A 15,470-nucleotide genomic window follows, 5' to 3' on the forward strand; every position below is an offset into this window, starting at 1 on the left:
CAAATATGACGCTTAATTTTCACAAATATCATTGTTGCCAAGCAGTCAGACGATCTAAGGGAACTCTACCTTTCAGCAGATATAAGAGCTTTAATTATTTTAGTAAACTGGAATATGTATTAATAGAAATGTGATGAAATCATCATTAAAGATGTGCTCCAAAGTGTTGCTTGTCATGAAATATTGTGACTCAATAATAGTTCTGGAAAGATAATTTGAAAATAATGTGTTGAGCAAATATATTCCAACCATAATAATTTGCTATGTTTTACCCCTAAATGTGTCTGTCTCATTCATGCCTGTAATTGTGACAATTACTATTATCATTTTTAAGTGTGATGGCATCTTTAGACCATATGTACTCTGTGGTACATTTACAATGCATACGTTATACTGGTAACAATCTTTCTCTGTGTATTTATAGTGTCTTCTGAACAAAGATTCAAAATCAATGTCACCGCTCCCACTATTACGGACACTGGGGGGAACAAAACGTGCTGTTGAGATTTTGAAAAGACAACCTGGAATTTTTTATGTTAAATGAAAAGTGCACTGTGAAGATGTGTGTGTTCTACAGATATGTAAGAGTGTATATAATTTAATTGTAAATTAACTGCATTTGTATTTGTCTTTTTTTACTGTTGGAAATATTATACAGTAGTAAGCACATATGTATCATATGTCATAATAAAATGTTTATTTGTTCTTTTATTATTCTTTTGTGCAGATTATGGTTAAAAAAAAAAGATATGTATGGAAAATTAAAAAAGGAGCCCTTTATTCTAGACCCAGATATGAGAGTGAACCCTCAGTGACTGTCTGGCTCACCCACAGTTCCGGCATCATAATTGAACTTGTGTTTTGGCCTGATTTTAGCCAGCAACATATTCAAGTTTCCAGGTGATTGGGGACTCTGTATTCTATATAGCGAACACAGACGGTGAGAGCGGAACCGAGCGGGACAGGGGGAGATCGAGAGGGGGGGGAAGAATGAGGCTTTGTCCTGCATTGGTGGGGGGGAAGTAATGCTTTTGGAATTACTGGATCCTCCTGGGCTATCGGGACACATTGCGGCGTAAGGGGAGAGTATACAGCCGATGTTGACTCACAGCCTCTACAGGAAGCAGCAGTCCCAACGAGGACATCGATGATCACACAAGAGAGATGAAGCTTTAAAAATGCATTATTACTACACGACACTGGACACCTCTGAATGGCAATAACAGCCACTGTCGTTAAGAGATGGGATTTTTTATTTTGTGTGTGTGTGTGTGTATGTGTGTGTGTTATTGTTGTGGCCAGTGGGAGGGGGAGGCTGTTGTGGACATTAATGTGACCCATTTCTTCCGAAACCACAGTGGTAAAAGTCTTACAAGACTTTGCAGATGTGCAGAAAGATTTTATTTGCTTTAGAAGAATTTTGTGAATATGTGAATGAAATATGGGTACAAATCATTTCAGCTGAGAGGAGAAGATGGATTCCCTCTAACTGGATTGTAATTTTAAAATTCAAACAGAATTTTTAGTTAAGCAAAAAAAAACACAGACACACAAAAGTCACTCTGCTTATGTTCATGTTCCTTTTTCATCTGAGCATTTTCACTAGAAAGTCTGCAATTGTGGTTAAATGTTAAAAGACTAATATTATGCAAGCTAATTTATTATTGCAATATTTCTTTTATTTCATGATTCTATACTATAGGATCTGAAACATCAAAATAATACAAAAATGATCATTTCATTTCAGTTCACAAAATTCATTGTATGAATAAGGACAGTATAAAAGTGAAATATGCCTACTTGTCCACAGCAGCATTAGTATGACATTAGTAAATATATGCAAACATTTTTAGTTTTTCTTTTGTGCTTTTTATCCCTGCTGTGCTGAAACTCCTTATTTTAGTTAATGTCCACATTTTAATTAATTACTTCATAATAATTTAGTAAAAACAACATTTACAGTGATTTACTGTCATAATTGACAAATAAACAACACTTGCATTGTTTTACTGAAGACAAGGAAATGGTTTTGTGGGCTGATGAATTTAAAACCAATCTATGATCATCGAGCTATCAAAATATGAAAATCAGCAACCTGCTATGATTGGACAGAATGCAGTGTATTTTACATGAGACCATGTTGTCATGCATTGCCCTCCATGCACTGAATATGATACCATTTTAGTGTTCAGCATAAATGGTATCCCACTGTAGCAGCATCCAGCAGTTCAGGATATTTCAGATGCAGTTAGTTTCAAATTCGAGGGGAGCTGGGGTGAAAAGAGAAGCTATTACAGTGTCAAAGCTGAACAACATAAGAGGACAAAAAAGTTTTGATCGATTACAGATGAGACTTCATGGAAGGAGAAGGCCAAAATATCTCTGGAACTGTTCTTTGTCACCACAAGAGAACCCAAACCACTCTGGAGATGTAAAACAGTAAAGCTTGTTTGCTCTGCCACAATGCAATCCACCCGGGCAGGATTACTCCATTTCCTTCTATGAAAGACCCCTGCCTCATGGTTTAAATCAAGTATAAGCAAATTAAGCAGCTTTGTCATTCTTTCTGATGAGGCCCTGGCTTCCCCTGTAAGTTCGTCCTCTACATGGCAACTTGTGTTGGGTTTTTTTGCCCTTCAAAGCACAAATTAGGAGCAGGTTATTATTATTATTATATTATTTTTATTCTATTCATATACAAAAAAAAAGAAAACTGTAGAATCTGGCTCTCGTACATAACCCTTCAAACCCACACTTAAAGGAATAATATTACTTGGATATGGGCTAATTAGACTCAATTGAAACTGTGTCCAATTTATTGCCTTATAGAGCAATCCACCACAAGCAACCATGGGTTGTGGTGCTTTTCCTGTTCCCTGCAGACTATAATGTATGTGACAAATAAACATTTGAAAGGTTGAACAACCGAGTCCCTTACTGCTTTTATAAATAACTGTACAAAAAAATTAATGGTTAAAAAGTTTGTGTTCATAAATCTGTTTTATGGATGGATATATAATGCATTAAAAGTAAATCAAATGAAAGAATGAGATTTTTGGGGCATGATATTGTCAAGTGAACATTAGAAGTAACCCCAAATAATATATAATAAATATTTTTATATGCAAGTCATTAGAATTATAATTGTCAGAGGAATAATTTATGACCTGGAAATATCCTTACATTTTTTCCAGGAATAAAAAAGAGACTTGAAATGTACCGTTAACCAACTGTGTGGAGTAAGAGTTCACATAAAGGCCATAGGTTGTAAATGGTTACTGCCATTTTCACACAGAGGAAATTGCTAATTTCATGCTGTATTCAAAAACACAGTGCGCCTTTCATATGATTATCGCATTTCCGCAGCTTTTCGGTACAAATAAAGATGTGCCAAGACAATTAGCCAAATCACGTTTCGAATCAAAAGGCCACCATTTAGTTATGTTGAGGTCCTTGCAACATAATCCACATTTTAGGATGATACTTCTGGATGGTTCGGGGAGTGGGGGGTGGGTTCTTGAGAAGGAGCAATTAGTGAAAATAATTTTGGGCTAACGGTGTATTTGTGCATTCATACAAAACTAGAACCATTTGGTACATGCAGTCATAGGATGGTGAGCATCGGCTGCATCATTGTTTAAACAATGAGAATATGTGGTAAATGTGAAGAATTGACAAGTACTGCAGGTCTAAATTTACAAAGATAATTTTTCACATTGAGCTGCATCTGTGAGCAATACTTTGTCTGAAACTATGTAGTGGATCAGTCGTTTTGTTGTGCTGTCCAAAATCTCCACTATACAATTCATTCAGTAGTAAGTCCACTACATAACAGTAACAATACTGTGCCATACATTGATAGGTGTAGTGAGCTGTAATAGTAATTGAAAAGTAGTTACAGCAGTGCCCATAATGCATCTGTAGGTGGATACAGAATGGCAAAAGTATATGGAAAATATGGTAAATGCATGTACACAGTTTTGATTAATGTTAAAACATGTATACTGTACTGTCAGGATATAAGTCACCAACTCAGTAATTACAAAGGTCCAGCTTATGATTCTGCACCATCATGATTTTTCTTTTTGCCAAAACTGGTCTGCATATGCGCATGCATGCGCATGAGACAACATACAACTATCCACTGGCGCATCTAACACTTCACAAGCCTGCATGGGAGTGGGGACAGCAGTAACTACATTTTAAAAGTAATCCGTGCGATTGAAATAGAAATGATCTTCACAGGATTCCCACGAGGATGGTAACAAAATGAAAAAGTGGTGAAATGATGCAACGTATGCTCTTTATCAAACCACTTCAGAGCACAGTTTTCATCTGCGAATCAAACCGCATCTTCATGAACCTTGTTCAAAAGTTGTATTCCCTGCATGTCATGCGTGATGCATGATGACTGATCATATTTTTGGATTAAATGTCATTTAAAATAAAATATTTGGAAATTAAAGAATAATGTCCAAAGAACCCATTTTAGGATGTGTGTTTGATATTTTTTTATTTAAGTCAATACTTTTTCAATAAATCACTGTTTAATATAAAAAAATGTTTTGTTTCCTTTATTCCCATTGTGCTGAAAACTCACCGTACTGAACTGTGAATTTAGTGTAGATCCTTCAAAGATATATAAAATCAGACAAGAAATGCAAAAACACTCATACAATTTACTGAATTTTCACACCCTAATGTTCTCAGTATTATAAGTCTTTAAGGTCACCACTGACCCATTGGGTGACCATGGCTGCCATGTCTGCTCCTGCATCAAGAACAAAGGCATGGCGGATCCCTCGTTCACACAGATGGAAGTCACCGGACGGGAAGTCTCTTTTGATGTCGTGATAATACTGAACTGGGCACCAGTGGTCAGTCGCTCCATAATAAAACAGAAGCTGTCAAGAAAAAAAACACAAGAGCAAAGTACAAATAAAGATTTTGTCATTCCATTTTAATTTTTTCATTAAAAATGTGATACATGTATGTGTCATATGTGGGTCACATCCAAGGGACCAGTGAAGAAATGCATTTTTCATTATAATCATTATTTCATCATTTGTTATTTGCAAAAAACACACTGCAAACAAAGTGTGGGGGTTGTTTACTACTTTAAGGCCAGAGACGTCCTCAGGATTTACATAAATAAGCAGACTAAACAACAAAGAAACAAAATCTTTAATGATGTTTCAGCATCTGACATTTTGATGGAGCTCCTCCCATTTTAAATTGTCTTGATAAAAAAGGTTCAAGATTGTTCTTGGGTGACAGAAATTAATATGCAACGGCGAAAAAAATGTGTTGTCTCGTTCAAGAGAGCGATAAATGGCAAGCAGTTCTTTGTTGGTTTACCTACTTACATGAATGAACAAGACCCAGTGCATCTGCTGTTGAAAGTGAAAGTGAAGTGATTGTCATTGTGAAACATTGCAGCACAGCACACGGTGACACAACAAAATGTGTCCTCTGCTTTTAACCATCACCCATGGTGAGCAGTGGGCGGCCATGACAGGTGCCCCGGGAGCAGTGTGTGGGGACGGTGCTTTGCTCAGTGGATCAGGATTTGAAACGGCATCCTCGTGATTACGTGGCCGCTCCCTTTAACCGCTAGGCCACCACTGCCCCTTTTTACACTTTATGATCACTTTGCACTAATTTCAGTTACTGTTTCTCCTCCTTTTTGGGCAGGAAATCTGCCTTCTTCCTGGGTTCATTTCCTGACATGTGAAACTAGCCAGAATGATGGTGAGCATCGGCAAGAGTGAGGCTGCCTCACTGTCACCTATTTAACCGATGAGCCCGCTTTCTATCCCCAGCTTACCCCTGCTAAGTCCCCACCTCTCAACCTCTCTCTCTCTATCAGAGAGCAGCTTCTGGACAGCATCAGACACAAGGACTAAACACACACACACACACACACACACACACATACACAACAAACATTCTTCCTCCAGTTCTCATAAGAGAATGTGGCTGGGGAGAAGTGAAGGGGCTTCTCACAGAGGTGATCAGGTTCCTGTAAGGTAGTCTCTGACCTCTTATCAGCAGATGGTGGATAATAAGTGAAGATCCTCAGTGAGTGGCAGGTTCCCTTTGATCAGGTGAACTTGCACACCAACCCGGCTGCCCCCTGCCTTCCCAACTCTGTTTAAAGTAGGCAAGCGCCTCTGTTCCCATTGTCTTTTGGGTCTCTTTAATCTATCTTGTGGTCCTGTGTGAATTCCAGTGGCTTTTTGGGAAGACCTTGGCTGGGTTTTGATCCATGCATGCAGTTTGTTTGTGAGGCAAAATTTGCAACAGAAGAATCCAAATGAAATACGAGATGAGCAAGCACAGATGTTAATGATGCCTGTATATGCTAAGGTAAAGGGAGCATTTCCACAACGTTTCTGAACCTACCTGATTAAGCCCACACAGGCATCATATATATACATCAGATCAAATATATCTAATTTGACATTTACACCTACAAACTAAATAATTAATCACCAAAAAAATCAATGGTGAAGAAGAAATGGAACCAATCATTTACCTTGTTGAGGTTTTTCTTGATAGTTGAATCATCCCTGTCCAGAACCATCCTCATCTCCTGACTCCCCATGTACATGGCATTGGCTGAAAATAGAAAAGTTAAATGATCTAACATACTGGATGTCAGACATACTGATGGCCACTAGACGTTGGTCATTGTCTGTGACTTGATGATCAGTGCTACATGGTGCAGTGGTGGCCTAGTGGCCCCATAATCAGGAGTTTGCCGTTTCAAATCCTGATCCGACAAGGTGCACTGAACGGTGTTCAATGTGTGCTGTGCTGCAGTATCACAATGACAATCACTTTATTATTTATTATTACAGCATGGTTTTACTGTTGGGTCACGTTCGCGATCATTTGTGATCGAAAGAGGAAAATGTTTGCTAGTCTGGTTGGTCTGGATTAGAAAACTACAAAAGTCCCAAATGCATACTCATTAAAAAAGGATGCAGTGTTTTGCTCCATCATCTAATAAGAGGGTGTTTTATGAGGGTGATAAGTGCAATAAAAGTATAGCCGAGGTCGAATTGAACTAAAAAACCAGGTCGTATACCCAGTTTGAAAGAACGCTCCACTGTGACCTCGATTTGACACGTCCATCTCATAAATCCCAGTAGCAGTCAAAGAAGCAGCCAGTGTGGGGTACGTACAGGACTGAAATGTTTGGATTTTGAATTAATGGTTCATAACACGCTATGAAAGCAAGCAGAGGAAAGGAGGAAACGCAAAAGGAAAAAGGCAAACACCCCTCCCTGGAGAGAGGAGTAACCCAATGCCTTTGATCTCACGTTCCATTAGATCTGCGCTGTGGCGGTATGCACTTTTTTTTATTAAAACCATTAGATGAAGGACACATTTGTGGTCCTCTTTCGCACAGGAGGAAACACAGATGGCTGCCATTTCTTTATTTTATGTATTTATTTTTTGGGACGAAAGGTTAGAAAATGTGTCCCCTGACCTCCTACACAGGATGACACCCCCCTGCCAAAGACAGACATTATGGAGGTATACCAGCGGTGCCGAACGTCACCTGGGCCTGCTGCAACCTTCACACACTTTGTCCGCTGTGTGCTTGGGGTGCGTGTGTGTGCGGCAGTGGAGACATTTCAACTGGCTCCTCATATTACGGACTTTGCGGGGTCGGGAGAGCGGAAGCTAGGGTCCGCTCACACATCCGCGTCGGCCCCTCCGAAATTAATCATAATCTGTGTGCCGTGTCACTTTGTATAGCGGGTGTACGTTTCCAACAGGGGATTTGCTTGATGCGGGACAGAAAAAAAAAACGAAAGGCCGTCTTTTTTCCCCTCTCTTTTTAACCGCAGCCCCAAAGGCAGCAGAGTGAAGAAAGTCCTGATTTAAAGCAAAGGGCCCGAGCGGCTGTGATGCATCAATGTAGTGTTAATCCTTTCAGGTAGTTTCCTGCTTCTTTAGGAGGGTTTGGTTTTGCGCTCAACAGCCCATCGTTCTGGGGAGATGTTGGTTATTGGGGTGGGGAGGTGCTTGGCTTCAGAACTGTGATTTATGGTGCAGGGGAATCACATGAATATAGGCTTTGTGTGTGCATGTATGTGTGTGTATGTAAGTAAAACGGGTGTGTAAACTGGAACATTCCCAGCTATGAAAAGGGTACAGATGTGAGTTGGGCAGATATGAAATGTGTCACATTTTATGTCAACGACACTTCCTGATTAAAAGAAAAAAAGTATGAGAACTTGTGGGTGACAAAGCATTCTAGATTTTGCCAGCTAAGGATAACTAGAGCCCATAGCTACTAGCATTGGGGAATTCAACGTGACAATAAAAAGCTCAACCAGGTTAATATTGCTATAAAATATAACTCAAACAATTCTTCAGATTTTCACTCCTCAAACAGAAAGACAACTCAACGAAAAAAATAACGGAGACAATATTATACAAGGCCATCAATTAATTCAATCAATATTTCCAATATTACATATGACCCAACCTAGCAACTGTATGTTTTTGCAAACGTTGATCAATTCTGCACATGGGCTTGAAGGAATTTTTTCTACATTCTTCCATACAGAATGGCTTCTGCTCAGGGATGTTGGTGGGTTTCCTCACTTGAACTGCAAGCTCCTGGCTTTTCAACATTTCTGCTGATTTTAGGTCAAGACTTGGTCATTACAAAACATATATTATATAAAAATCAACCAATATTTTATAGAATAACATTTTTTTCCATAAGCCTTCTGTCTTGTTCATGTCTTTAGCAAACTGTAGACGGACAACAGTGTTGTTTTTGGAGAGCAGTGGCTCTCTCATTGAGAGAGAGAGATTTCTTTTCAAGCCTAAAAGCCCATCAAGCCAATCAGCAACTCAAATTTGGAAGATTCAGCTTTTAAGCCCTGTTCTATATCTGTTGGCCTCAACAATTGAAAAGGCTTCTTTAGATATATACCTGACTGATTCAAATAATGACTGCTGGGTTACAGAGCTTTGAAAGTGAAGGTTATTTGCAGCAGGCAGAATCCTATGGAAAATTAGCACTTTTGAAACCGTCTGATGTGATGTGGTTGATTCACTCATTAAAAGTATTTAATAGGAATCAGACAGAAAAATAGAGGGAAGGTTAAACGCTTTGAATCTATCTATGAAACATTCCCTGTTGTGTATTACTTATCTCCAGTGGGTGGGGTTGGCAGCACATGGCATTCCAGACCAATTCACACATCTTCACGTGTGGCTGCTTAGCTACTGACTGAGGAGGAGAAGATGGGATAACAGGACAACACATTATAAAACATTTGGCTGCTTACAGTACACACTGCATATCAATCATGTCAAACCTATTCTAGTGTGCAGAGTGGGTTGAACATTAGATTGGCAATTTACAGTAAAAGTCTTCTTGACAGGATGAGCTGTTCAGTAACTGAGGACTGCATCAGAAATTTGATTTGGTCACATCATAAGGATGCCCATCCAGAGTTGTATTGTAAACCATTGTAAACCATTGGACCATCTCATGATTGATGCCAATCTCTGGGTGTATTGGGAACATATTGGGATGTCCCAGGAGTGCTGGAGACCATTGCTGGCTTGACCAGCTCAGCCTGTTGCCTCTGCAAACCTCACTTCTTGATCATGCCCAGCATCACCAGGTTTTTGGCATTTCGAATGAAAGTGCTTCTTAACATGCAGACTGATTCTGAGTTGAATACCTGGTGATTTACAGATAAGAAGGATTAAATACAGTCTGTGTCTCCAGCTGTGGGGTAAATGGATCAATGTGTTTCTGTTTAGTCTGTTTTCATTAAAAACTGGCTCAGTCTTTTCCTTTGTTCAGTCAAACATGTTTCATGACAGGACATCTGAAAATTGATACATAATTTCTTTTCCAATAAGTATCGTGCTGGGTGGGCGGCCACATTCTTTAGGTCTCCATTATGTTTAAATAATGTCTGCAATAACTATCAATACACTTGAAAAGTGCTTTAAACAAGTAGAAGGCGGTGCACTTCCTGTTTCAGCTGAGCTGATGAGAGCTGATCCAGTAACTATATTCTTCATCGTCTGAGAAACCTCTGCTACATCTCAACACCTTACAGGTCAAATCACAAATGACAACATCTAAATTGTTAGAAGTGCTGTGGGACTCCAAGTCCAAAGTTCACTACAGTGTGGGCGTGCACACACACACACACACACACACACCCACACACACACACACACACACACACACACACACACAATAAGTGAATGGTCACTTTCCCTCTGGTTACACAGAGAGTCCAATAACGTTCAATGCACCAATAAAGAGAGGAAGAGTGTGCAAAATCAGGAATTTGTGTGGCCAACTTTGATATAACAGCCCAAAAATGACTTCTAAACAACAACCACATTTCAGTCGTTTCATCTGACAATTTCATCCCCCCAGAAGCAAGTTTGAGCCAGATCTTGATTTTTTTTTTTTACTGTTTCATGTTATTGGCACAGCATCTTTGATTAAAAGCTTGGAAAATAACATTATGTTCCGTAAAGCTTTTTATGGCACAAAATGGACATAAAAAATATGAGATGTAAATCTGATAATGCGCAGAACAATAAATGAATAATCTAAGACAAAGATTTAGTGTCTTTATGTTGATTATAAAGTGTCAAAACAGCAAAGCAGGTAAAGGTTTAATAAAAAAAAGTGTTGCAAACTATTCATGAAAGGTTTATGTGTGGAGCTGTAATGTTTTTTAAACATCTATTTCTCTGTTTTTAAAAAAAAAATACAATTGGAATATTCATTGATTATTAATAAACTTATTATTAAACTTAATTTTTATAAACTTATAAAACAAATCTTGGCTCAGTGTTTCAGTGTGGTTTGAGTTGTTGGGTTGTTGTGATTGCCACCGTCTGAACTTCTCAGCCCTCTGTGATCGCCCCGACCAGATCTCCCTCGGGAGAGGGACTCTCCGACTCTGCTGCTACTGCACCAGTGAGCAGACAGACACTCAGGAGCTTCAGAAAGCCACACTCTGTCAGATCTACTGATCGATGGAGGGCAATGATGAAAGCTGCAGAAGTTCACTGTTCAGACAAAAATAGTAACAGTGGCCCTGAATTTTCACTGAGCATCTGGCCTGTAGTGGCTGTAAAGGAGCCATGGAAACAGGGTGAGAGGTTCAGAACCTCTGCCAGGGCAGGCTCTTCTGGAAAATGACCAACTCTGTAACACAGTCATTATGTGCAGCTTATCATTGATAGGAACAGCAGTCCAACGAATTCTGTCCAACGCTGCACTGACCCTTCGGCCCCGACAGGGCCTGCGAGCAGGACATCTTATTCTAAAACACTGAAGAAAAAAAAACAGCTCTTCTTAAGTCTGATGATGTCTACAGAGATGAAAGATATTCATGATCACAGAACTGCGGGAACCAATAAGTCCACTTTGCATGACGATACACAGTCCTGTTTGTATTTACAAGGCATCGCTCACACACACACACACACACACACTGGCAATCCTGAAAGACATTCTGCCACAGAATGTCTTGCATTTTTCTGCATGTGTGTGGGACGCAGCATTAACTGCATTTGTGTAAACAGAACCAAGGCCAAACACAGAGAGCCACCCAGATCAAGGATGTTGGGTCAGAGCGTGGGTGCAGAAGAAGAGAATGCACAACCGATTATTCATATCCCTCTAGCTTGGAAATATGACCGGCGCAAGGAGCTCACACTTCTATATAATCCTGAATACTCATATATTGTCTAAATAAAATCGGCAAATGCTAATACACACAAATATGTTGCCGTCTAGTTCAATGTGCATGCTGCCGGTTGAGGAGCGAGGCAAGATTGTGAAGAAGGCCTTACACTCCAGAATGGACAGAGAAGTGGCCAGCAGTGAGTCTTATAGCAGCAGCCTTCCCACAGGAACATTCGCTTATGGTCACACCCCGGGAGTCGCCCAAACTTTCCACTGAAAACACACAGGCAGTCCAAGAGTGTATTTCTCAACGCACTCTTTTCTGCCATATACAGGCAAGAACTAAGCAATGTAATCCATACTTCATTTTTATAGCAGTAAACTAATCAATTGGCTGTTTTCATTATTTTGTCGCGTATGACATTTTGTAAACAAATGTTGCAGCCACTTCGTTTCCATAAGCAAACATCAAAAAAATATTACAGATTTATTATCATTTTAAAAAACACACACACTGACCCTCCATCAGACCCTCTTGTTCATGAAATCTGGATAGATCTTTTAAACATAGATTTGAGAAGACTATCAAAATAATCCTTAGCAGCAAACCTAACAAGTACAAGTTTAACTTCTTATTAAAGTCAGTTTTTAGAAGGTTTTTCTGTCCAGGCTGAAGAAGTGTGGCGAGCAACATAAAAAGAGTGCAAAATTTGCCATGCCAGCTAAACTTCCCTGGAAGCAGAAACAGGTGTCTGGGAAAGATCCCCCTGGAGCGAAGGAGGAGAGGAAATGATCTTCAGACGCCGTGCACAAGGTGCTAGGCCAGAGGGTTTTACTGCTGGACGATGGGGAATGCTAATTCTGCTCCACCCTTTCAACCCAAGGTGCCCCCTACACCCCCAGCTACATCCACACTCCCTTCTGGCAGAGGAGAGGCGGGACGCTGTCCCACTTTCCAACTGGAGATCAGTGGCCACATGAAAACCGGAAGGAACGTGAATAAGATGCAGCATAAGCATTCACAGATAAATTCCTCAGGAAATGTAACACATGCTAAGTACAAAAAAAAAAAAAGATAAAAAAAAAGTCATACGCTGAGCTGAGCAAGTGAACAAATTAAGGAAATGGAATTACACCCAACAACCCCGAACGTTTTAAGGTGACCTTAAGCACGGTTTTGCGGTTGAACGTGAGCACAGAGCATCAACACTCTGGTACTGCCGATATGCTATTTCAGAGAAAATAAATATTGAAATGTGCGCAGGAAGTTCCATCTAATCGCAGCATGTTTTGTTAATTACGTCTGTCAACTCACCATTAATTACGAGTGTAATGTAAGACAGCGAATGAGTGTAGCTTTTCATTTGTAGCCAAAGGCCAGTGCAATAGTGCAAAGCCTCAAGTTGAAAAGAAAAAAAAATTAGTACCACCTGGCCTTTTCAAAGAAAGCCAAAATTTATATATATATTTTCTTGAACCAAACCTTACTACAGAAAAAAAAAAATAGGCCAAATGTCGGACCGCGGTAAATGCGAGTCTTCTGCAGCATGACCACAACAAAGCATGATGACCAAATCGAACATTCTGTCCCAAAGAGTAATTAACGGAGTGGTGGTAATTAAGAACATGCTCAAGGGTGAAATCGAGGGTAGAACAGTCTCGGCCTTGCAGGAGACAGAGAGAGGATGGGAAAGAGAAGGAGGGAGAGAGAGCAACGACTCCAAAGAGTAATATTCTGAGTACAGTTATACGGAGAGAGATCTTTGGCAGGGATTCGGCGGCAGTCACAACATCAATCATCCCCCTCCCAGGACAGTCAAGGAAAACATAACACATTTCAGGGAAAAATGAGGGGGGGGGGTGTGCAGTTGTAGCCGAAGCTCAGTCAGAGCTCTTCGCAGGATAATTGGTCTGTCTGAGGTGTGGTGTTAATTACCCAGACCACTTATTTCCACTGGGACAAGGCAGACGAACACCCTCAGAGATCCTATATAAAAAAAAAAAAAAAAAAAAAAAAGCTGCAGAAGTGAAATATGCTCACGTCTTGCTGGCCCTGACTGCCCCCTTTTCCTGGCTTCTTCAACTGTTGTTTCAGGAAAAAAAATCTTAACCCTTTATAAACTGAAAAAAGTAAAGTGATTCTCGTTGTGTAGACTGCAAGCACAGCACACGGTGACACAATGAAACGTGTCCTCTGCATTTAACCAATCACCCTTGGTGAGCAGTGGGCAGCCATGAAGGCGCCAAGGGAGCAGCTTGTGGGGACAGCGCTTTGCTCAGTGGCACCACCTTTTCGCTTCGATTTTCGAACCAACAGCCTTCCGTTTATGGGTCCATTTCCTTACCCGCTAGGTAACCCTGTTACTGTTACACGGTAGACTCATTTCAGCCACTCTATTGATTGGGTAATTGAAAATGAATTCCAAAAACCTGTAATACTGTGTCACATCTGAAGCACCAGGCTCACATGCATTAAATCTTTAATGACAGAATAAAACAAAAGTGCAATGGCCAAAACATGACTCAGGCAAAACTGAAAGGAAATAGTACCGACATACATACAGGACTATGCACACAAGAAACAAGTAACAAAAGTATGGTAAGGCATTGGTGTTTATAAAGGCAGCTAATTACAATGAAAATTAAAGTTAATGAGGTTAATTAAGCAGACAAAGAAGGACAGAATGCCAAGATATTAGTCATTTTTGTATTTTTCTTCTTCTTTGCATTGGCACCACACACAACTAGAACTCTATTAAAGAATATTCTTTTCAGAGCTTATTTTGATGAACCCAAATCTGAGGAAATAATGCAATACATGCATCCTGCATGCATTTTCTAATGTGTTTTCAAATGATACACTTTCAATAACTGCAATAAAAGAATTTGTCCACAGTTCCATATTTTTCACAGTTCTTCATATAAAATGCACTGTTGCCACTGGTCATATATACATTATATTATTAAATTATATACGACTTGCCTGTCCTAATAAAGTAAAGTAATAAAGTGTAGTTATTGTCACATGTGATACACCGCAGCACAGCACACAGTGCACACAGTGAAATTTGTCCTCTGCATTTAACCCATCACCCTGAGTGAGCAGTGGGCAGCCATGACAGGCACCCGGGGAGCAGTGTGGGGATGGTGCTTTGCTCAGTGGCACCTCAGTGGCACCTTGGCAGATCGGGATTCGAACCAGCAACCTTCTGATTACGGGGGCGCTTCCTTAACCGCTAGGCCACCACTGCCCCGCTAGGCCACCACTGCCCTGTAGGCACCACTGAAATTGCTGTTTTAGATACTTTATTGATTGAGAAAAATGTAAGTGACTAGTGTCACAAAAGTGCAGTGTATGTTGTGCAAATAGAAAGCTTATGGTAAAAACCAGCCAGAAATAGACTCTGATGTGTTTCACAATATTACATGATTTTATAATCAGATGATTTTACCACTGCAACATTTTCATTTTCATTCATAACCCATAGCTATATGTCGCCTTAGCTCCTTGATATACTTTAAATAAGGATTAGTAAGAGAAGTTAGGGCCTCACCAACACAGTCCGTGCTGAGCAGGCTGACAACGGCCGGGATGGTACAGCGGTCAACGCCCCGAAGTGCCAAGCGAGCTACACATGTTATTACACTCTCTGGTAGCAAACACAGCAGAAAGATGGGCAAGTACAATACATAACGTAGATGACACAGCACTGGGGTCAAGACCTTCCCCTGCGGCGTGGCTGCCATGCGCTCAATGGTGGGGAAG

General features: G+C 40.1%; 1 protein-coding gene across 1 annotated transcript; it reads right to left on the reverse strand.

Annotated features, from left to right (window-relative positions):
* Positions 1–4,575: 4,575 nt before the first annotated feature.
* On the reverse strand, positions 4,576–15,469 carry LOC114784285 (lipid droplet-associated hydrolase-like; the record flags this gene model as incomplete). The annotated part of the gene is made up of 3 exons (XM_028969601.1): positions 4,576–4,904; positions 6,539–6,621; positions 15,259–15,469. Coding segments are annotated over 3 exons (486 nt in total), but the record flags the coding sequence as incomplete, so codon positions are not given.
* Between the last annotated feature and the right edge of the window lies 1 nt (position 15,470).

This window comes from Denticeps clupeoides, chromosome 1, assembly GCF_900700375.1.
Source record: "Denticeps clupeoides chromosome 1, fDenClu1.1, whole genome shotgun sequence".
Taxonomy (NCBI): domain Eukaryota; kingdom Metazoa; phylum Chordata; class Actinopteri; order Clupeiformes; family Denticipitidae; genus Denticeps; species Denticeps clupeoides.